The sequence below is a fragment of the Meles meles genome, chromosome 6, assembly GCF_922984935.1.
Source record: "Meles meles chromosome 6, mMelMel3.1 paternal haplotype, whole genome shotgun sequence".
Classification (NCBI taxonomy): Eukaryota; Metazoa; Chordata; class Mammalia; order Carnivora; family Mustelidae; genus Meles; species Meles meles.
The window spans coordinates 75,085,507-75,110,095 of NC_060071.1; the positions used below are offsets into that span (position 1 = coordinate 75,085,507).

The 24,589-nt window shown below is 39.0% G+C and overlaps 1 protein-coding gene across 1 annotated transcript; it reads right to left on the minus strand.

Annotated features, from left to right (window-relative positions):
• Positions 1 to 1,658: 1,658 nt before the first annotated feature.
• ARPP19 (cAMP regulated phosphoprotein 19) lies at positions 1,659 to 23,990 on the minus strand. Its single transcript, XM_046009100.1, has 4 exons — positions 23,895 to 23,990; positions 23,633 to 23,687; positions 11,271 to 11,393; positions 1,659 to 5,805 (listed from the first exon to the last, which is right to left on the minus strand). The coding sequence occupies exons 2-4, from the start codon at positions 23,675 to 23,677 to the stop codon at positions 5,635 to 5,637; spliced, it is 339 nt and encodes a 112-aa protein (XP_045865056.1). The 5' UTR covers positions 23,678 to 23,687; positions 23,895 to 23,990; the 3' UTR covers positions 1,659 to 5,634.
• Between the last annotated feature and the right edge of the window lie 599 nt (positions 23,991 to 24,589).

Genomic DNA, 24,589 nt, shown 5'->3' on the forward strand with positions numbered 1-24,589 from the left:
GCCTACTTGTGACCTCTCTCTCTGTCAAATAAATAAATAAAATATAAAAAAAAAAAAAAAAAAAAAAAAAAAAAAAGAATGGAAGCAGGAGAGCCCCTGGGTGGCTCAGTGGGTTAAGCTTCTGCCTTTGGCTCAGGTCCTGGGTCCTGGGATCTAGCCCCGCATTGGGCTCTCTGCTCAGCAGGGAACCTGCTTCCTCCTCTCTCTCTGCCTGCCTGCCTATCTACTTGTGATCTCTTTGTCAAATAAATAAATAAAATCTTAAAAACAAAAACAAAAACAAAAACAAAAAACCAGGGGCCCCTGGGTGGCTCAGTGGGTTTAGCCTCTGCCTTCGGCTCAAGTCAAGATCCCAGCCCTGCATTGGGCTCTCTGCTCAGCTGGGAGCCGGATTCCTCCGCTCTCTCTGCCTACTTGTGATCTCTGCCAAATAAATAAAATCTTAAAAAAAAAAAAAAAAAAAAAAAAAGAATGGAAGCAGGGAGACGTCGAGGATGGAAGGGAGCACAACATGGACAGGTAACAGGAATGGAAAGTGGTGTGTTAGGAACCACAGCCAAGTGCCCAGCTAAGAAGTATTAGTGGCTTGGGGAATGGGACCAGCAATGGCAGAGATCAACAAATTCAGTATATTTTGGTGGCTGTTGGTCACGGCCTTTAAGGAATCAAGTACGACTCCAAGGTTGGTTTGAGCATCTGACAACAAATTCAGTATATTTTGGTGGCTGTTGGTCACGGCCTTTAAGGAATCAAGTACGACTCCAAGGTTGGTCTGAGCATCTGAGTGGGTAAATGCATGGTGGTATATCATTATTACTGAATTAAAGGGTGGGAAGAAAGGACAATGTTAAGGAGAAAAATCAAGGGTTCCTTCCTTCACAGGGCTATACTCTCCAACAAAACTTCCTTTATCAGTCCACATTTTCCCAAGTCCTTGCCTATTTGAAAATAAGAATCCTTCTACTAGAATGCTCTATCTCCCTTGCCTCCCACCATGCCCTCAGCAACCCACCTCCCAAAAGTCCTTTTGAGACTCATCCCACTTATCCCCTAAATTGAATACTTGAATTATTCAATTCTTGAATAATTGAAGACTTACTGGAACTTTATTTCTATCTCTCATAAGGAATTTAACACCTTCTACCTTGCATTAAGTATTATATAATTTCTCAGAATGTAAGCTCCTTGTCTCATCCATCTATTTCTGACATATGGTACTAGAGTGCTTTATACATGAGATGAAGACTCAAAATATGCAAACATTTAATGTTACCTTAATCACAAAGCCTTTACGAATATGATTGCTAGGATCTCATTAGCATACATGAAGTTAAAACAAAAGACTGAGCAGAAAATTCTTTTTGCATATAGTAATAACTGAAACCTAACGGTATCAACTTCAGAAAATATTCTGGGGCGCCTGGGTGGCTCAGTGGGTTAAGCCGCTGCCTTCGGCTCAGGTCATGATCTCAGGGTCCTGGGATCGAGTCCCGCATCGGGCTCTCTGCTCGGCGGAGAGCCTGCTTCCCTTCCTCTCTCTCTGCCTGCCTCTCTTGTGATTTCTCTCTGTCAAATAAATAAAATCTTAAAAAAAAAAAAAAAAAAAAAAAGAAAATATTCTGGAAAATGTTAAATTTAAATAAGACAAAAACTGCAAATTAAGTGAATAGAAATTAAGTAGATCAATTTATTTTTTTGTATATTTCACAAGTATAATTTTGGAAGGGCTATTTGACAAATTTCAGCATTAACTGCCAACTCTATAGACATGTTCAACAAAAGCATTTACTCTTGGCCCTTTAACACAGGCAAAGTGTTCTATTGCATCACAAAGGAGAGATGCAGTAACAGATCTGGGGCTTATTAAAGAAATTTGGTGTTTTTTTTCAAATGCTATTTGGTTGATAGTAACATAATACAAACATACATGAATGGTTTCATGACTACCAGCAATTTGCAAAATAAAACCCATTAAATCTACCTACTTTAAAGGCCAAAACTAGTAAAACAGTATTAAAGTTGGTGTTCTTAAATCCTTAGATAACAACCAGAATGAGGTTTCTTTGATCCCAATTTTATAAGGTGTGGCGGGGAGTCAGGGGAAGAAAGAATATGGATGGACAGGTGGGGGGGGGGGGAATGGCAGTGCATGCTGAGTTGCAGAGTTGGGACAGTGGCTCAATTTAGTCATCCAGACTAAAATGTATCCTAAATGTGGCATACTGAGGAGGATATTCAAGGCTGATAATTCATCCGCCCTAAAAATCATTTAATGAATGCCATCTGGAGGCTTAAGAAGCAAGGAAGGATGGGGGGGTGAAGTAAAATGAGGTGAAAAAGGAAAATGAAAAGTACAAGAAATGTGTCTGAATGCTGGGGAGTGTGAAAAGGCCACCAGAAAAACTTACTTTTTGTTGCCACTCAGGTGTACTCTTCCTATAGTCTACCTGCCCCTGGATCACCAAACACCAAATTTACAGCACAATTTAAGTAGAGATTACATTTCAGCTTTGCTAAAACGTCACTGATTCGGATTGAGAAAGAATACACAGCTGATTTAGTAAGAAGTATCCATAAATACTTAGAGGTATGGTTTTGTTACATCAAGTAAAAAGCAACTAATTCCAACTTCTGAAGTAAAAACAAATAGAAAGGCCTTACCCAGCCTGCCTTGATGAATAGTTGACTTATTTTTAGGTCAGCAGCACATGAGTATTGAATTAACTTGTAAATAGACTGCAAACATCCTGCTGCCAGTTCATCAAAACAATCCAATAATTCTTACTATCCAACATGCCAAGAACTGTAATTGTTTTAATCAGATGTAGCCTTCAAAAATGAAATGTTTCTCAAAATGCTCTACCAATGTAGGAGCTACTGGACATCAAACAGGTAATTATTTCAGACTTTAGCCAATTTTCATGAAATATTTGTTACCCTGAACTTCAGTTCACTCCAACATTCATTTATAATAAACAAGACAATTAAAATTAGCCATTTTTCAAACCACAACTCTCAAATTAGAGAAACGAAGAATTAAACTCATCTAGTCAACATCTTCAAGCAATGGTGAAACAGTGCAAAAATATGTCTTCAATAAACTGAGACTTGAGGCAGAACAAAAAATAGAAAAATTAAAAACCTCTGTATCCCAAGCACCAATAATGGAGGCTAAGCAATTATACCTAAAAATTCTTATTGACAGGTCTTTCCCTAATGGAAAATCCTGAGATTTTAAGCACTGTGACTTTACAGAAGGCAGGTTGGTTTAATGAGGAAACTTACTTTTAATAAAAAAACAATCAACAGTATTTTATTTTGGGCACTTACTCAGTATTTCACAGATCCTCAACAAGTTTTGAGGTAGGTTAAATATCAGCATTGTATTTTACAAATAAAACTTAAAGGTTGTATCATTTGTTGTAAACCACAGCAGGAGTCCTAGCATGGTCAAGAAAAACATGGTCTCTGTGATCTTTTAGATTAATCGTCTTTGATGTGTAAATTTAATGTTGACAGCTTGCAAATGTTCACCAAAAAAAGACTAGACAGTACAGAACTTCTACTTTGGGGTATTTCCTAATTCTTAAATGGATCCTATAATGATTATACATACTGTGGAATTATCTACTTGCTCCCATCACAAATATATTTATATATAACTGATCCTTAAAATTACAAACTACATTATTGATTTCATTGTTTTTCTGCCTTTTGGGGTGGGTGGAACAGGAAGATAATCAGCAAGCCTTACTCAGAGCGCTAGGCAGCCTTTAAGTGCAGGTGCTATGTTCAAGGCACCATTTATAATGATTTGGGGTTATAGGAAAGCAAGTATATAGATGGAGCCAAGATCTAGAAAAGATGCCTGGATCAAACAAGAGGGGAGGCCCTGTGCAAGTCAATGATAAAGAAAAAAATACTATCATCTCCAGTTACTGATCTTCACTGTCATGCTATAGTATTGTTTCACCTATGGGAAGGCTCTTAAAAGAGCAGCAAATGTATCCCACTCAAGTCCGTTAATTAAGATTCTTACTAACTAGATAAACCACAAGTAAAATTAAATTGATTGTTAAAGTGACTCTACAGAAGTAAAATATCTAAATATTTTAGTATGAGTATGTTCCACCTACCACATAAATGACTCTAAGTGTCACAAGTATAATTCACTTAGCTTACTTAAAATTATTTACCAGAATTCAGCTCAGCCTGACATGGGTTCCTGGGCCAGTCTTCTCAAGTATTTGTTTCAGTATAAAGTTCCTTTTATTTAAACAAGTGTCAAATATTAGTAATAATACAGGATTAAGAGTGGTTAACAACTGAGAAATTATAAGAAAAACATCATTCTGTTATAAAATATAGCATTCAGCAGAGCAAATTTCAAGAGTGAGGATATACACCTATGCTTCTGAACAGACTAAACAGCACAGCCGAACACGATTGGAGTCAAAGAAGCAAGAAAAAAAGGAGGGAGGGGCCATAGGAGGCAGAGTATCGAAGCCTTTTATTCTAGTGTCCCCAAATTGACTGTGGAAGTAAAAAGTTTCTACATTAAAAAAGTTTATATAAATTACATGAATTGCAATTTTCATAAAAGTCAAAATGAAATGTTCTGCATAGGACAAAAGATATGCCTAAGCAACATATCATATCTGCACAAGGCCACTGAATGTCATGGATATTAATAACAAATGAAAAAGCTTAAGTCTATGACAGACTAAGCAAAGATCTGTTTGGTATTCTAAAGCCCAAGATTGTAAACTACTCTTACCATACAAAAGCTCTAATGACATACAGAGTTTTGTGTAGGAACTCTTGTGCTTCTGGTTGGCACATCATCTACTTTTTAATATGTGAAATTAATACAGACATTTGTGAGAGGTTGTGCAAAACTACTGTATTTACAAAAATGGCACAAAAGTGAATTCAACAGTCAATGCACATGCACACTTCATTCACATCTTCAACAAAAGATATTCTAACACTACAGAACTGGTAAGAATACTAGCTTCAACGGCAGCTGTTAAGCACTAGAGTCACATAAGTTACACCAGAATGGGCAAATATTGCCCAAGTAAAATTCTATTGTTAAAGCTGAAACAGGTTTAAGGCCATTCAAGTTCAAGCACAGAGAAACAAATCTTTCAAAACCCCATCTATTTGTTTGAAGAATGTGACCTTCTTTCCAACTTGTGGTCTTAAACTTCTGTTTTACAAAATCCAAAAGGAAAATACAGAAGAAATCAATACAATAAAGGTTATATTAAATAAGAGTAACATACAAAGCTATAATTAAGATGAATTAAAGAAAGCCAAAAGATTACAATTGTAAAACTTGCTTGTTACTTGTTGAATCAGTCCTATACTAGAAGTTAGGTAATATATACAATTATCTTCAAGTAGATTACTTTATGTTGCTCTAACATGTTCTCTTTATCAGTGCACTGTGAAAACTAATCAAAACTCTACACACGAATATTCCCTTACAATAGCAGCACACACTACCGCTACCTGCAAAGCTGTCATTCTCAAATGACTTAGTGAATGAAAGGAAATAAAAAGCAGAGAAGTAACATATTAAGGAGAAATAATGGGAATTAGAAGATTCATGCAGTTCAGCTCTTTTAATCAGCCAGCCAGCTTGCTAGCAACAAGGGATGGTTTCCGTTGAGGAAGGTCCTGTGGAGTGGGAATGTGGTCACCAGTGACCTCTGTCTTATCCGGAGCTGCAGTAGGAAGCTGCTTGTTCTTCATTTTTGCTTTAGCCATGTTGTAATCCCCAGAATCAAAATATTTTTGCTACAAGGAAAAAAAAATTGAGACTGGATTTAAAAACGTACATATGTAATCACATGGATTAACATGTAGATAAAATAAGTTAATCTAAAAAAATTTAAACATTAATATAGATGAAATAGCAAAGCTTTCTTGTACTAGCAGAAAAACCAGACTGAAATTCTTGCTTAAATTATTTTGAAAATAGGGGCACCTGGGTGGCTCAGTGGGTTAAAGCCTCTGCCTTCAGCTCAGGTCATGGTCTCAGAGTCCTGGGATCGAGCCCCGCATTAGGCTCTCTGCTCAGCTGGAGCCTGCTTTCCCCTCTCTCTCTGCCTGACTCTGCCTACTTGTGATCTCTCTCTGTCAAATAAATAAATACAATCTTTAAAAAAAAATTATTTTGAAAATAAAAATACTTAATCACCAACTTGCATTTAGAATGTGCCACACACTTTCAATTAACCTTGTATTATTAAAAACCATTAGAGTTTCTGATATCTAGGATGAACATTTCTGCAAGGATTTAAAATCCGTTATTTGAATTAGAGCAGTTCACTAAAATCAAAAGTAAGGTTAAAATATAAATGCTGGGGGGGGGCACCTGGGTGGCTCGGTGGGTTAAAGCCTCTGCCTTCGGCTCAGGTCACAATCCCAGAGTCCTGGGATTGAACCCCACGTCAGGCTCTCTGCTCAGCAGGGAGCCTGCTTCCTCCTCTCTCTCTACTTGTGATCTCTGTCAAATAAATAAATAAAATCTTAAAAAATATATATATATATAAATGCTACGGTAACAGAAGAAATAAACTATCTAGAAATTATCTAGAAATTAAGAAATCTAACTAGAAATTATCTAATCTAGAAATCTAATTAGAAATTATCACTTAAAATGCACATCTCTATCCTACACCTCTATTTTTCACTTAAGACACTGTATAAGTACAACTATCACTTTTAGTGGAAGGATGAATAAGTTAATAATGATACCCTTTATCACTAAAACAGAAACTGCAGGGAGAGCTAAAGATCAACCTTAATATAGCTAATCTACATGAGTTACCTGTTTCAGAGTAAAAACAGACAAATCTGCCTGGGTTCTGACTTCCATCTATCATGTTTAACCTACCTTTACTGAGTGCCTGTTAGGGCACTGTGTGAGTCCTGGAAAAGATACAAAGATGCACAACAAAGATTCCAACCATTATACTGTTTTTAGTACATAAGGTGCTGCGAGTGCTCAAAGGAGGGTAACCTAACCTTTCTAGGGTAGGCAAGAAGGAATAATCCAGAAATGAGATGAGTGCCTCACGGACAAAAGGTGAAGGGAGAAAAAAAAAAAAAAAAAAATTCTCAGAGACTTCAGAGATAGCTCTGTGGTAAATAAAGAGATGAGAATTCACAGCTTAGTGAAGCCCTCCGGCTTTAGGCCTGATCTGGCTTATCAAAGAATAGTCCCTTGAGGGATGCAACCACTGAAACCCTTTCCCAGGACACTCAACACTAAGGCTTCCCGACAAATTAACTTTTAAGGTCATTTTTCTTAAAACGGAATCTTTGGGGTGCCTGGGTGGCTCAGTGGGTTAGGCGTCTGACTCTTGATTTCAGCTCAGGTCATGATCTAGGGTTGTGAGATGGAGTGCCATGTCAGGCTCTATGCTCAATGTAGACTCTGCTTGGACTTCTCCTTCTCCGCCCACACATGCTTTCTCTTTCAAATAAATAAATAAGTAAAATCTTTAACAAGAACAAAAACTGAATCCTCAGTTTTTCTTGGGCTTCACAAACTCCACAAATGTGAAAAAACATGCGCCAGACTGCTCCTTGATATCCCTCCTAGCTTTAACAGTCTATATGTAACAATATACAACCCACACGGTGAAAAGCCTAAAATAGATGTAATAACATTAACAAGTACAGTAATAAACCCTCCCAAATGAAGAACAAACTGTTTAAAGATACTAAGGTAACTTAAGAACTAAAACCCAAGACCCTGTGATCCAGATATCTTTAAAACAAACAAAGAAACAAAAACCCTTTTAAAAAAGTAGGAAATGAGGGGCGCCTGGGTGGCTCAGTGGGGGGCGCCTGGGTGGCTCAGTGGATTAAGCCGCTGCCTTCAGCTCAGGTCATGATCTCAGGGTCCTGGGATCGAGCCCCGCATCCAGCTCTCTGCTCCGCGGGGAGCCTGCTTCCTCTCTCTCTCTTTGCCTGCCTCTCTGCCTGTTTGTGATCTCTCTCTCTCTGTCAAATAAATAAAAATAAAATCTTAAAAAAAAAAAAAAAGTAGGAAATGATATAGCTGAATGTAAGACTTCATTTCCCAGGGGCACCTAGGTAGCTCAGTGGGTTAAAGCCTCTGCCTTCTGCTCAGATCATGATCCCAGGGTCCTGGGATTGAGCCCCGCATCAGGCTCTCTGCTCAGTGGGGAGCCTGCTTCCTCCTCTCTCTGCCTGCCTCTCTGCCTACTTGAGATCTCTGTCAAATAAATAAATAAAATCTTGGGGCGCCTGGGTGGCTCAGTGGGTTAAGCCTCTGCCTTCGGCTCAGGTCATGATCTCAGGGTCCTGGGATCAAGCCCCGCATCGGGCTCCCTGCATAGCAGGGAGCCTGCATTCTCCTCTCTCTCTGCCTGCCTCTCTGCCTACTTGTGATCTCTCTGTCAAATAAATAAATAAAATCTTTTAAAAAATAAATAAATAAATAAATAAAATCTTAAAAAAAAAAAACACAAAAAAAAACCCCACTTCATTTCCCTGATATAAAAGTGCTTATTCATTGACATTTGGTATAATGCAAAATCATTCAAGAGTTCCCTTCTCAAAATATATATAATTATTTCTTGATTCAAGCAGCATTTTCTCTTTCCCAACTATTTATAATACCGACTACAAGATACAATGTTTATGAATTCTGACTTGAAGATTCTTAAAAAGCCATAAATAGTTGAAACTAGAGAAAAATTACAAAGACAATAGCCCAAATGCTGGAAAAAAGCTTGTTAGCATAAATTATGCTGGAGATCAGCAAAGGAAAAAAGTTTCCTAAACACTTAGTAATCAAATCTAATTAATAACTTAAGACAGGATTACATAATTTATTTCATAACTAAAACTACACCAGTCTCAACCATTTCAAAATTAGACTTGATATAAATACATTCCATATAGCTATATTTGTAATGAACATGTTTCTCATTTTGCTTTTCTATTTATTCCCCACATTACACTATCTTTGTAATAATGCTTTTATTTTTTAAAAAGATTTTATTTATTTGATAGAGAGACAGCAACGGAGAGAGTGAGAGAGAACATGAGCAGGGAAGAGAGGGAGAAGCAGGCTCCCCACTGAGCAGGAAGCCTGACGGGGTACTCAATTCCAGGACCCCAGGAATATGACCTGAGCCGGGAGGCAGCCATTTAATTGACTGAACCACCCAGGTGCCCCCTAGAGGTTTTATGTCTTTATATATTTGGTTTAATTCCTACCTTCCACCCTAGTATTTCAAAGATATGAACATTATTCTTTCATATAAAACAAAAAAAATTCTGTATTTATCACTTTCAAAAATAAGTTTTTAGGGGCATCTGGGTGGCTCAGTGGGTTAAGCCTCTGCCTTCGGCTCAGGCCATGATCTCAGGGTCCTGGGATCGAGCCCCACATCAGGCTCTCTGCTCAGCGGGGAGCCTGATTCCTCCTCTCTCTCTGCCTGCCTCTCTGCTTACTCGTGATCTCTGTCAAATAAATAAATCTTTAAAAAAAAAAAAAGTTTTTATTTATTTTTAATTTTGTTAGAATTTTTATTAGGTGAGCTTTATTTATTTATTTGGTAACCTCTACCCCCAACATGGGGCTGGGACTCAAGACCTGGAGATCAAGAGTCATGTTCTACTGACTGAGCCAGCCAGGTGCCACACTACCATATTCTCTTGGTATAAAGAAAAAGAGTGTATGATTTCACTTACATGTGGAATCTAAAAACATTAAAATCATAGAAACAGCAGAATGTGGTTGTTAGGGGCTAAGGGGTGGGGGAAATAGGGAAATACTGATTAGAAGGCACAAATGTTCAATTATAAGATAAATAAGTTCCAGGGATCTAATGTATAGTAAGTTAACAATACTGAATTATATACTTGACAATTGCTATGAAGAGTAAAGCTTTAATGTTTTCACCATTAACAACAAAATGGTAATTATGTGAGGTAAGGGATGTGTTAACTAACCTTAGTGGTAAGCATTTCATAACATTTATGTGTATCAAATCATCATGGTGTACACCTTAAACTTACACAATGTTTTATATTAACAGCATCTCAATAAAGCTGGAAAAAAATATCCTTTTGCAATTTGATTTGAGAAAATAATCCATATATAACTATAGCCAATACCTGTACACATAAACATACATACACATATGGACATGTGTTTTTAACCAAACAGCAGATACCAGTATGTTCAAGGTATTTATTAAAGGAAAAACATGATTTGACACCTGATTCAATTAATAAATTCCTTCATCTTCCCTCTTCTCTGTGTGGTAAAGCATTTATTTTATTTTATTTTAAAGATTTTATTTATTCATTTGAGAGCAAGAGAGACAGAGAGTGCACACAAGCAGGTGGAGAGGGAGAGGGAGCTGGCTTCCTGCTGAGCTAGCCAGAAGCCCCAACTGGGGCTCGATCTTAGGACCCAGAGATCATGCCCTGACCCTAAGGCAGAGCCACCCAGGTGTCCCATGTGTGGTAAATCATTTAAATGTACTTAAACCAAAGATGGAGTCCTTTAATTTTTTACAAAGTGGTTATTAGAAAAGAAAACCTAAGGAATGAACCATTAGCATTATCTCAATTCAGATCTTATTATTAAGCAATAATGGTTTCTACCACACAAAGAATTGGTAAGATTTTGAAAAATGTTTTCATTAATATGAACTATTAAAATTACCATGTATAAATTGAATTAGAGTAACTCTGTAAAAATGTATTATGTAAAGGAGATAATAAGCTCTGCTTTTATAAAAGTGACCATTTCATCCAAATAAAAAATATTTTCAGTCTGAAGGTAAAAGTTAAAAAAAAATATGAGCAGAGGATATATGCCAGCTTTTGGAAAGAAGGGGGAAAGGATATATATACACACACACACATGGGCAAGTTTCAACCATTATCTACAACACTTTCTTTCTTATAAAGATTAAACTACTAACATTAAATATTAACATACTAAATCTGGGTGGTGGGTACATGGGTTTTGCTATATTATCTATACCTTCTACATGCTTGGAACAGTTTAAAGTGATGAGCTGTTCATTCGTATCATACATATTTATACAATAAACAATATAAAATATTGGAAAAATTATATATCTCTCTATATAGCTGTATCTGGTAAGGTACAGAGTTATATATACACAGGCATGCATTTCATAATTGCAATTACACTGAGTTCTTAGGGTTTAAGCATTTGAAGATTACACATGAGAACTTACCCCTTTCTGTAATCGTTTCCTTAAGAAATCTGAACCTCCAGGCTTTTGTCCCAGATGAGGATACCTTGCTTTTAATTTTGCTTCTTCAGCTTTCTCTGGACTAGTCACTTTATCTTCCATTTCCTGAAATAATTTAAAATAAATTACTTGTCTATTATAATCCACTTATTTAAAATAATTCACCTTTTAATATCTGGGTCCTGACTTTAGTTGTCGAGTGCCAAATAATGCAGCATCTGACTAAGAAATCAAGCACAGAAGCTTTTAAAACATCTCTGTCTTGTTTTTCAAATGATCCATGTGATAGCTCTATTATAGCTGTGATGCATGTGTACACCCCACACACTGGATAAAAATATCAAGATAACTCAGCTCTGAAGTCTTGCTTGCCATTACTTTCCAGTCATGTATAATACATTTATAGTTAGTCACCTTCCATGGAACTCATCAGCTCCTTGCCTATATTTAGAGAACAATCTTAATACTGTTAAAAAAAAAAAAAGAGCTGATCTCCTGTTAATCCAAATTCATGTTATGATTGGAAGCTCTGAGATTCTTTAACAGGAATTAACAACAGCTTACTTACCACCAGATTTTCCCTAACTCAATATAAAAGACCTTGGTACTTTTATTTTTTTAAAAGATTTTATTTCTCTTACATAATCTCTACACCTAACATGAGGCTCAAGCTCACAACCCTGAGATCAAGAGTCACAGGCTCCACTAACTGAGCCAGGCACTCAGTCTTGTATTTTTAAAGAAAAACATCTTTGTCAGGATCCTAGTCGATTGGGCAGCTGCCTTTGACTCAGGTCATAATCCCAGGATCCTGGGATCAAGTCCCACATTGGGCTCCTTTTCAACAGGGAGCCTGCTTCTCTCTCTGCCTCTGCGTGCCATTCTGCCTGCTTGTGCACTTTCTCTCTCTCTGACAGATGAATAAATAAAATCCTTTAAAAAAAAAAAAGTATTTGTCAACCTTCATATCAGTGTATATTATTCCCTAAATTTCCCCCCATATTTAATGACAATTACTGCTCATGTCAGAGGTCCCATTCTTTAATATATCAAAAATGTTTTCAGACCAAATGACTGTCAGTATTTTAAGACTATTCAATTTTTCTTTTAAAAGATCTTATACATTTGAGAGCGAGCGAGTGAGGAGTGGTGCGAGGCAAAGGAACAAGGAGACTCCCCTCCCCACTTAACAGAGAGCCTGACACAGGGCCAGTCCTAGGACCCTGAGATCATGACCTGAGCTGAACTCAGGCACTTAACCAACTGAGCCACCCACATGCCTTTTTTTTTTTTTTTTAAGAAGATTTTATTTATTTATTTCTCAGAGTAAGCACAGGCGAATAGAGTGGCAGGCAGAGGGAGAAGCTCCTGCTGAGCAAGAGCCCAATGTGGGACTCGATCCCAGGACGCTGGGATCATGACCTGAGCCGAATGCAGTGGTTCAACCAACTAAGCCACCCAGGTGTCCCAACTTTTTTTTTTTTAAAGTAAGCTCTACAACCAACATAAGGCTCAAACTCATTACTCCAAGATTAAGAGTTGCATGCTCTTCCAACTGAACCAGCTAGGTGCCTCTAAGCCTATCACTTTTTTTTTTTTGAAAAGCATAAAATTTACTTAATATAAATTTTACGCCATACAAAAGGCTTCATAAGGATGAAGACCAAAGATATGGTTAAACCTGATTTTTATATTAGGTTTAATCAAAAGTAGAGAGAAAATGAAAAACAACAACAGGACAAAAAGGAATATGAGATGAAAGTGGTAAATGGAAGAAAACACCAAGGCTTATTTGTTTAGTCCTCTTAGTATCCCTCTATCTCGGATTATAAGGGAAGGCACCTCTCATTTGAGGATCTTATGACCTGCTTCAGGGGAAGGTCAAGAAGTCCTTCCTGCACATACCAGTTCTCAAATTCCTTTAGCTTATAATATCCAAAATCATAAGCTGCCATATTTTGGGGTAGCATGTCCTAAACCCCGTCATTCCCCCAACTGAAACTTTCCCAAAAAGTTTCACAGTACAAAAACTGAGTTGGTAGATTATCCCATAACCCACTGAATTCATCTCAGTCCTCGGAATAAGTCAGTCCTTTCAAAAGTCATGTCTTATTTCAGGACATGGTGGTATACCTCCTACATTAGGTCTCTATACAGTATAATTGCTCATACCACTGACATTTAAGAAGGGACTTTTTTCTTGCATTGACTTTTGTCAGTTTTCCCAAGATCCCATCTATAGACTCTGGAGTGACTGTGGTGTCCTAACCATCTTTTTATGGTCAACAGAAACTATTTGTCCAGTTGAAAAAGGTCCTGTCTCTTCCCCTTATTCTTTATCCTCTTCTCAACTCCTCTATATACCCCCTTCCAAATATATCTGGTACCCACCTGCAGATTAGGGCAGCAGGACCGAAAGGAGGAATCCACTAAAGCCTATTGACTTTTAACACCAGTTTTGATACAGTCTGCTTTCCTCCCAAGAGCCATATTTTATAGGGGAACAGTGTTTATCACTTTATGGTAAGTACTGAAGAAGAATGAATCAAGAAAAACAAAGTTTCCCTGATAGACAATGCTGGGCAGTGGCAAAATGCACCTTCCAGCTAATGGACTCGTTTCTGCATACCATCTAGGCAAAATCACGTACCTCTGCATATCTCAATTTTTCCAGGTTATTTATGAATGTCAAAAATGAATGATTATCCATAAATGCCAAGCCTCCTGTTCCTGTACAGCCAGCAAATCATTTATGCCCAAAATGACTTATGATTTTTGGATGCACTTTCCTTAAAATTATATTCATACATGCATTATAATCAGCTCTGTTCAGCTTATACGTCAATATTTCCTTCATCTTGACTAGCTTCCTCATGTGTTAGTACATCTTCTCATTTTCAGTGCTGCAGTATTTTGAGATTAAAGCTGCTGCTACTGTCAAACATACTTTTTCTATGGGGCTTCCTCTGTATGTATGCTCCCTTTGGCTCCAAGTGTTCTACCTTCCTTTATGCTACAGTTTCATGCATCTATTTAGATTTTCAGTCTCTTTAAGTGGTCACATCACTCACTTGATATACACAAAATTCAACTACGTGTGTTCAGCCAGAGACAGAGATTCTAAATAGTATCAGTGATTCTGCCAGTCATTCCATTCAAGAAGAGTATGCCCCAGAGAGAGCTCAAGTGTAAGGTGTGTGATGCAAAACTGCTATTCCCATGATGATCTCAATCCTGGGTTCCTTTCAGAATTTCAGAATTTCAGAATCAATGTTTTGTTTATCACTCTAGTATTTTAAAACTCAGCCCCTACAATACAAGTCTACCACCTAAGCTGTCAATTAACTGAACAATCAGCCCAGACATCTGTTCAACCACTAGATTAAAAAAGTGACTACTCATTCTATTGAGAATTGATGGAACTGTCTCCACTATGATTATGACTTCACTGGGGTTTTTCAAGGGTGATTTTAGTTGTATGCGATTCCTGCCTTACTAACTTTAGAATCTAACCACTATATAACGTAGGACTATACTGTATTCATCACAAAAGCTAAAGAAATAATATAAATTTAAGGTTACCAGTTTAGTGCAGAAAGATGGGCTGGAGTTTCTCTTCAATGGCTCAGCCATCACTGTAGGCATCTCCTATAGGTGCAGCTATACTGACAATGGTGCTACCTTGGGGAACTGGGAGAAAGAACCTATTCTTGGGTTCCCCTATACAGTTGTTTTTTAAACTGGTTAGCATTAAATTTGGATGTTAGTTGAAAAGGACATAATTTGATCATAGCCTTTGAGTCCTCACACATTCTAATTAAAGGGTGTTAAGAGAGTCCTCTACATTTTCACTAAAACCATCCAGCTTTCTTGGGTTCTCCACTTCCTTCATTTGAGTTGAATTATCAGTTCTCTATTTGTAAGAGAAATTCCATAAAGTTTCTGGTACAGAGGTAGCAACTTTCCCTGATTTCTAGTGTTTCTGCAGGTTTCCCTCACAGGAGAGGGCAAAAAAGTTGTACACACTATAACACTGTACCTGGCATTCCCTTATTTTCTAAATAAGGAATACATTCACGTATATATTTATATAATATTAAGCATTCAATTAAATCAAAATAATTTACTACAAAAAATGTTTTGGGCAACAGATCTACAGAAAATACCATTTAGGTTTAGAATGGATTTATAGTAGGTCTTAGATAAACAATTAATTCTTTAACTTTCTTGCCAAATATATAGCACAAGAACAAGTGTCTCAGAATTTCAGCTGCATTTAACACCAAAAGGGGGAAAAATACGACCAAAGCTACATTTTTTTTAAAGGTTTTATTTATTTATTTGACAGATCACAAGTAGGCAGAGAGGCAGGCAGAGAGAGAGGAGGAAGCAGGCTCCCTGCTGAGCAGAGAGCCCGATGCAGGACTCGTTCCCAGCGCCCTGGGATCATGACCTGAGCTGAAGGCAGAGGCTTTAACCCACTGAGCCACACAGGCGCCCCGCAAAGCTATTATTTTTAAAACATAGTTCATACCATAAAGACATCTAGGATATTTTTCATGGATCACACAGAAACATTCTTAACTTTTTGAAAATGTAGAGTTATGGGACCTTACTGATAAGGGCTTGGGTCTTGTAGTATTAAGTATAAAATAGCACTTCAGGTGGCAAACTAGGTCTACTGGCATTCAGCTCACACTTAACCCCCCCCCTTTTTTTTTAAGATTTTATTTATTTACTTGATAGAGAGAAATCACAAGTAGGCAGAGAGGCCAGCAGAGAAGGGGAAGCAGGCTCCCCGCTGAGCACAGAGCCCAATGCAGGGCACGATCCCAGAACCCTGAGATCACAACCTGAGCTGAAGGCAGAGGATTAACCCAGTGAGCCACCCAGGTGCCCCCACACTTACCCTTCTTTAAAACAATCCCCTAAATCACCAATTAGAAGCCTGAAGCTACATTACCCAGACTGAATTCCTATTAGGTTCTCCCAATGACACCTACACCTGATTAAAAGGCAGGGGAGAAAGAATTCACTCTTCCTGGTGATGGGCCATCAACAATGTAAAGATGAGGAGGAGCCCAGGAGCTCCTGCAGAGGGACATCAAGCTGATAATCAGGTGCTACTGAAACTGCTACATGAGATTATACATAGAGGATGCTGAGCGCAGAACAGTGCTCAATTGTGCAGAGTCAACAGCTTTCTGCAATTCCTCCCCTCAGAAACGACATCATCTTCCCTCTTTATTCCTTCACCCTTCCTCTATTAATTTGTATCCTAATTCCCTACATCACATCCCTTTGTTTTAAATACCCAAAGTGGTTTTGATAATATTACATAAAATAAGCAATTCATCCCTATGGTCATGTTAAAAAATGCAAAAGGGCACATAAAATTTGGTGATTCCCTGTTTCTGGACATCCTTCAAAGTACTTCCTAAACATTTATTTTGGCTAGAATGAAAATAAATCTTGAAAAAGGCTAGAGATTTAGGACGTAATAGCAAAAAAATTGGCGTACATTCATGTATACTGACAAGTCACTTTAATAACTTCCCCCCAACTTTGTGGAGCTATAATCGACATATTACCTTTTCAAATTTTAATGTCTTAATATATGAGGTTAAAAATAAACAAAAGGGGAGCCTGGCTGGCTCAGCTGGTAGAGCATGTGACTCTTGATCTGAGGGTTGTGGGTTCAAGCTCCATGGTGGGTGTAGGGGTGTAGAGATTACTTAAAAATAAAATCTTTCAAAAAAAGCTTCAAAATATATAAAGCAAAAATTGACAGTTATAGTAACAACTGACAAGTCTATCAGCAGAGGAGATTTTAACACACCTTCCTCAGTAACTGACAGGTGAAAAAGAAAAAGCAGTCAAGATACCAGATTTTATTTCTGTACCCAATAGCTAGGAAATATGAATTCTTCTCAAGCACAAATGGAAAAACTGACAAAGTACTAGGCTATAAAGCAAGTCTAAACCATTTCCATCCAGATCACCATCTATGACTATAAATCATAAAAATTAAGACAATAATAAAAAAATTTATATAGCCATACTATTTGGAAATTAAAATACATTACTAAGGGGCGCCTGGGTGGCTCAGTGGGTTAAGCCTCTGCCTACGGCTCTTGTCATGATCCCAGGGTCCTGGGATGGAGGCCCACATCAGGCTCTCTGCTCAGCAGGGAGCCTGCTTCCCTCTCTCTCTCTCTGCCTGCTTGCTTCTCTGTCTACTTGTGATCTCTCTCTGTCAAATAACAAAATAAAATCTTTAAAATATATATATATATTTTTAAAAATTCAAATCTGTTTTCAAAATTTTATCCTCCAAGAAACTTTCATGTCATACAGCAATTTTACTACTTTATAGAATAGGTGCTAATATGTGAGTGGATTCACTCACCTAAGTGGTTTCTATGCTGATAATACCTTTGGTGGGGAGAAGTGCAGAAGGACCATTAGACTTCTGGCACATTTATTCTAGCTACAAACCAGGAAACCAGAAACCCAGGATTATCATAACAAAGATATATGCTTATCATGTACCAAAAAATTACCTAAAAACAATATTTTAAATGAGGGTTAACCTCAACAAGTACATAAATTTATCTTCACTGTATATACTGTATCTAGCACACAGCCTAACATTGTTAGGCACCTGAATTTTTGTGAACTAGTCTATTGAAATACATTAGATACCCTTTTTGTAAGTAGGCGGGGGCATAAAGTATAAAAATATACAGAGAAAAGAACACTGAGTTAGGGATTATGTAGTCTGCCACAGACTGCTAATAAATCTGAATGATTGATACCACTTTATAGCCTTCAGCAGCGAAGTTACACAGCAAGATCAGCAACAAAAATCTGATCACTCTAAGCAAATTCTCTGCTCAGCAATATGTTCACTGATGTACTGACTGATGAATAAATAGAAAAGATTAATGAAAGCCAACAAATCCCGGGATATTGCCAAGAAAGTATTGGTACTGTTATCAACCTCTAGGGAAAAATACTGTGGTCCAATTAAGTCCTTGCTACTTGCACAGTGCCTGGCATTTAACAGGCGTTCAATAAAAACCTACTGAATGAACACAGTGTACTCCAATAGTTTCAATAAAGCTAAGAAACTTTGTAACACCTGACAGTTTCACCATCAGCTTATCTTTAAAACATTTCATGTTATAATAGCACAGGTTCAGGATTAAAAATCTAAAACAGAGGCAAGCCTAAAACACTGTTGTATAGTACACTTGCCAAGATAGCAGAGAGATATGTTTTAAAAATTTTCTGAGGTTTACGTCTAAATTGCTAAGAATCAAGGGTTGCACACAAAGCAGACCAGCAGGTTGTAATTTAAAAATTAAAATTAAAAATATGAGTTTTGGAGACACTTGGGTGGCTCAGTGGGTTAAGCCTCTACCTTCGGGAATGCCTGGGTGGCTCAATGGGTTAAAGCCTCTGCCTTCGGCTCAGGTCATGATCCCAGGGTCCTAGGATCGAGCCCTGTATCAGGCTCTCTGCCCTGCAAGGAGCCTGCTTCCTCCTCTCTCTGCCTGCCTCTCTGCCTACTTGTGATCTTTGTCTATCGAATACATAAATAAAATCTTAAAAAAAAAAAAAAAAAAAAAGCCTCTGCCTTCGGCTTAGGTGGTGATCTCAGGGTCCTGGGATCAAGCCCCGCACCAGGCTCTCTGCTCAGTGGGGAGCCTGCTTCTCCCCATCTCTCTGCCTGCCTCACTGCCTACTTGTGATCTCTCTGTTTTTTTAAAAAAAAAAAAAAAGTTTTTTGGTTTAGCTTGAGTTTTGTTGTTGTGGTTTTTTAAAAGGATTTTATTTATTTATTTCACAAACAGAGATCACAAGTAGACAGAGAGATGGGAGGAAGCCGACTCCCTACTGAGCAGAGAGCCCTATGCGGGGCTAGATCCCAGGACCCTGGGAGCACGACCTGAGCTGAAGGCAAAGGCTTTAACCCACTGTGCCACCCAGGCGCCCCAGCTTGAGTTGTTTAGTTACCAAATGCAGTGTTAAGACAGACCCAGAAAATGCCAATATTAACGGCAATTCTTTAAAAACTGGGAAAATAGGAAAGCAATTTGTATCCACTCTTTAATGATAATATAGAAATAATTTATGCAATATTTCTCTTTTCTTCTACTTGCAAAAGCACCAAGCATTATCTTTTTTTTTTTTTTTTTTTCAGATTTTATTTATTTGTCAGAGAGCGAACAAGGGAGCACAAGCAGGGGGAGTGGCAGAAGAGGGAGAAGCAGGCTCCCGGCTGAGCAAAAAGCCCATGTGGGACTTGATCCCAGGGCGCTGGGGATCATGACCTGAGCCAAAGGTAGATGCTTAACCCACTGAGCCACCCAGGTGTCCCAGGCAAGCATTATCTTTTAAACTGACAAAACAAAAGGGGGTGCCTGAGTGGTTCCTTGTTAAGTTTCTGCCTTAGGCTCAGGTCATGATCTCAGGGTCCTGGGATGAAGTCCCACATGGGCTCCTTCCTCAGTAGGAGGCCTGCTTGTGCTTCCTTTCTCGCTGTCAAAGAAATAAATCTAAAAAAAAAAAAGAAAAAAAGAAATAAACTGACAAAAATATATTGAGAGCTCTACTTGAGTTAGCTTCCTCCAAGACATCTTACTAATTTAATTTGATGACTCTTGTAATAAAATCTCTAGAAAACCTATTGAGATCTTTTATAAAAAATTTAAAGACCATAGTATATATATGTGTGTGTGTGTATGTGTACACACACACATACACACACACACTCCTCTACTTTCATTCAGATTTCTTAAGTGGGTTTAAACAAAGGCTTTTATATGACTATAGTCTATCCCTCCCCCCTTTTTAAAAAAATTTTTAAAATATTTTATTTGACAGACAGAGATCACAAGTAGGCAGAAAGGCAGGCAGAGAGAGAGAGAGAGAGAGAGAGAGAGAGAGAGAGAGAGAGAGAGGAGGAACAGGCTCCCCGCGGAGCAGAAAGCCCGATGCGGGACTCGATCCCAGGAGCCTGAGATCATGACCTGAGCCAAAGGCAGAGGCTTAACCACTGAGCCACCCAGACACCCTATCCCTCCCCTTTTTAAATTGCAGTACAAACACTGTCATCTGTACTGATTAAGTACTTTGACAATTGTTTCAACTGAAAATTTCTGACCATTCAACCAACATTTTCTGAAAAATGAAATGAATGGAATGAATCAGTTAAGACAGATACTATGGGAGAAAAAAATAAAGGAAGGTCCCTGCTTAAGACACTCACAATGAAAACAGAATTACTTGTTTTAAGTCTCCACATGCCTCTTCTCATCAGAGGACAAGAGCACACACCAGTTGACTGCACTTAGTGTTATTCAAAGTGGAATTCACAGGTGACAGATCTAAGAGGTCTCCGCTAATTTTTTTTTAATATTTTGTTTTCACTTCAGTGATAATCTAAAAGAAAAAATATATAACCATACACTAGCACATCTGAATTGCCATCTCATATCTGAGTGCTACATGAGTTTCATCTGAGCTTTCATTTATGATGAGACTAAGCAGTACTGTCCAAGATGAGAAAAGAACAGAGCTGAATTTAAAATGTAATGTTCTTCTAACCTGAGGGTTAAATGATCACACAGATTAGCCTTTAAAAAGGAGAACCGAGGGCGCCTGGGTGGCTCAGTGGTTTAAGCCGCTGCCTTCGACTCAGGTCAGATCTCAGGGTCCTGGGATCGAGTCCTGCATCGGGCTCTCTGCTCGGCGGGGAGCCTGCTTCCCTCTCACTCTCTCGGCCTGCCTCTCTGCCTACTTGTGATCTCTCTCTGTCAAATAAATAAATAAAATCTTAAAAAAAAAAAAAAAAAAAAAAGGAGAACCGAGTAATCATATGACCAGGGGAGCATTAATTTGCCATACTCAAAGAGTTCCTGCACTTTAAGAACTGCTACCACATTCTCAATACACTGGAATTTTCCTTTTAGCAAAATGCTATGCCACAATGAATTAATAATTTACACAAATTTTGTCTGTATTTAATTGTTTTAATTTTAAAAAGTTTTAAAAGTAATTTCTATGTCCAGTGTGGGGCTCCAACTCACAACCCTAAGATCAAAGGCTACATTCTCCACCAACTGAGTCTTTCAGGTGCCAACTTTAATTTTAAAGGAGTGTTAAAGCGACAGATGTTTATACTTATTTTCATGTTTGTACATATTTAATTAATATCCCAACAAAAAACAGTGGTCTATACACTTTTCTTCCCTTAACAAGGAGCACTCAGACGAACAGTGACTTAGCTTTTACTCCATACAGGCTCATCTCTTTATCTTAATTTTTCAGAGGCAATAGGCTAACATACCATAAAACTAAAAAAGTATTTTAGCTGAATACTTTGACTTTAATTGAAAGGTCAACTGGGTACCTAGAGAATAATCCAATTTTTTAGGTCATCTAACTATTCTTCCAAATAGAAGAAACAGGTGATTTGGCCCATATGAACACAGAAGTGACTCTGCACATTCTCATGTTTAGGGATGGTATCCATGCTACAGGCACTTAACATCTACAGCCAATCCCTAATTCAAGAAGGGACATTATATTACCCACACACTTTGGTATTAATGACAGCAGCCCTAAAACCAAAGGACTTGAATTAAATTTTTAATGTAGATATTCATGAAGAGAAAACATTCAAGTCATGTTTAATACTGTCAGGGACAGAATATTAGGCTGTTCCAAGTAAAAGCATTTATACTGTAGAAATCAACACTTTACACTCTGGCAGCACATTAACAAATCTCATAAAAGAAAATTACATAGCACACTATAATACATGAGAAGTCAAAACTGAGGTTGAGTTTAGTGTTTAGGACAAGACAGCACAGACACAGTTTATATTTTTTTTCTGAGTTCTGAAATCCCAACCAATTATGAACAGCATGATAAATATTTTTCAGTTAATAAATGACATTTCATGTTACAGTTAAGACTGTAATCTTTCAACTATATATATATTACTTTTTTTTTTGCGTGAAAGAAAAGATACATTTTTTGGGCCATGTTTTGTTAAGTGTAAAAAATTTCCAACATAATTTTCATTGGAATATTCCCGAACAACATCATTACTTGGCCTATTACTTATGGTATTGTTTTCTTTTTAAAAAATATTTACAATATAACAAAACCATCCAACTGAAGAAAAGTTAGTATGATTAAGAACATACTGCATGGGTTTAGAACACTAATACACTAAATCAAATTTCCAACCTGATTAGGATCATGGGTAGAACATTAAGCAGAAGCCCTTACAAAGTCCAAGCATTAGGCCAAATCTATTTATGACAACGCCCTCTGATTTTTCAAGAAAAAGTGCTGGTAACTTTCCATAAACAATTTAAGAAGCAAGATATCATGGGCCTTTGCAGGCCAGCTGCAAGTACTTAGGAGGGTAGGGCAGCAGAAATAATGAGGGTGGAAGAGGTTAAGAACTAGCACAGATAAAAAAGAAAGACATAACACTCATAATTTCAATTACACTGATTTGTGGCATATTTTCTTTCAATATTGCAAGTGAGTTTACAAAACATTCCTGTTTCTACGAAAATCCAGACCAACCCAGTTGGTAAGAATCTTTTGAAATCCAAGCTTTTGATCTTCAGTCCCGTGCCACATGCAGATCCCAGTGGCTCACATTTCTGCGCAGAGCCGGCGCCAAATCTTTGATACCTACCTCCTGTAAGCCTCACAACAACCACAGGAAGTACGATTATTCTTACTTTATCGATGAGGAGACTAAAAACTAAGGAGCTGAGCAACCGATCAAGGTTACACGGCCGATAAAGACTGGAACTGAAATGCCCGGGTCTACCTCACCGCCCCAAGAGGAGACGCCGCCTTAGGAGTTAAAAGCATGCGGACAATACCAGCAGTGGGAGTTAGTTCTCCCAGGGAGAAAGAAAACTTCCTACGCAAACTGAAGCTCACGGAGAAACTTGGGTTCCACGCCCAGAAACTGCTCGTCTGTGTAGTCGCGCCTAAGAAAAACCGCGACACACCGAGGCGCTAAGAGAGGCCGGCCTCAGCGAGGACGTGGCCAGTGTTAAAACTCCCACCACGCTGGCGCAGGCAGCATAGCTCCAGCGGGCAGCCGACGTGGGAGAGAGCACCGCCGGGCCGGCCGAGGGTAAACCGGCTCCTCCAGCTCTCCGCACTAGGCGCCCCAAGCCCACTCCGGACGCGCCCCCGGCACGCGGCGGGAGCAGGCCGCCCGGCAGGCCCGGCCCCCGGCAACCTCACCTCTGGGCCTCCCGAGCCACAGGCACCGCTCCCCGTGCAAACTCACTCACCTTCTGCTCCTCCGCGGAGGCTGCCTCAGGGACTTCCGCGGACATACTGCTCCCTCTGCAACGAGACGCCGGGAGAAGATGCGATTTCCGGGTGGCCGAGGCCGCCCGGCCGCCGCACCGCCTCAGGTCCGCCCGCCCCCGCTCTCCGAGCCCGCGAAAATGGCCGCCGCCTTATGACGACACGGAGCCTCGCCGCGCTCGGCAGCCGGCGACTGCGGCCCGCTGGGGCCGACCACCCCTCCCGCGCCGCGCCCCTACCTACCTGACCCCTCTCCTCCGGCTCTGCGACGCCGAAGCACTTCCTCTCTTCCTTCAAAGGTCGCGGCTCGCGCCTCACCTCACATCCGTCGGGCCCGATGCTTCCTGGGAATTGTAGTTTAAAGTGGAGCCACCGCTCCCCACCCTTTTCGGCCTGTTCCAGAATCTTTGTTATTTCTACTTTACCGGACTCGCCCGCTCCGACTCTCACTCACTCCCTGCACTGTAGCCATGCATATTTTCTTTTGGGCGCTCCAGAGCTCTGCGCTGCTTCCTTCCACAAGTCTCTCCCCGCTCCACTTTCCCTTCTTAACCATATTCATCATTCACATCCCCCCTTCTGCGTCATTGCCTCGTGCTTTTTTCGAGCCCCTAACACGAGGTCGGGTCACATCTCTGTATAGCTCCCCAGCAACACACACTGTATCATTAGACATTAATTGTTATGCTTACTCTATTGATGTCACCTTTCCTGCTCAGAGAAGCCGCGTCAGGGCAGGGACTTCGTCCATAATTGCTCATATTTTACTCCCAGAGCCCAGCATGTCCTAGATGTTCAATAAATATCTAATGAAGGAATTAAAATTCCACTTATTTGTCTACTCCCGGGAGTCCACTCCCACAACTTTACTGAAACCCCTGGCACCAAACTCATTTATGACTTTCTTAATTTACTGAAACCCCTGGCACCAAACTCAT

Excerpts from the sequence above, each read along its gene's own strand:
- ARPP19 (XM_046009100.1), bottom strand. The coding sequence starts at position 23,677 with ATGTCCGCGGAAGTCCCTGAGGCAGCCTCCGCGGAGGAGCAGAAG. Across the intron at positions 11,394-23,632 it reads CCTCCGCGGAGGAGCAGAAG|GAAATGGAAGATAAAGTGAC; the intron begins GTGAGTGAGTTT and ends AAATTATTTCAG. Across the intron at positions 5,806-11,270 it reads GGAAACGATTACAGAAAGGG|CAAAAATATTTTGATTCTGG; the intron begins GTAAGTTCTCAT and ends TTTTCCTTGTAG.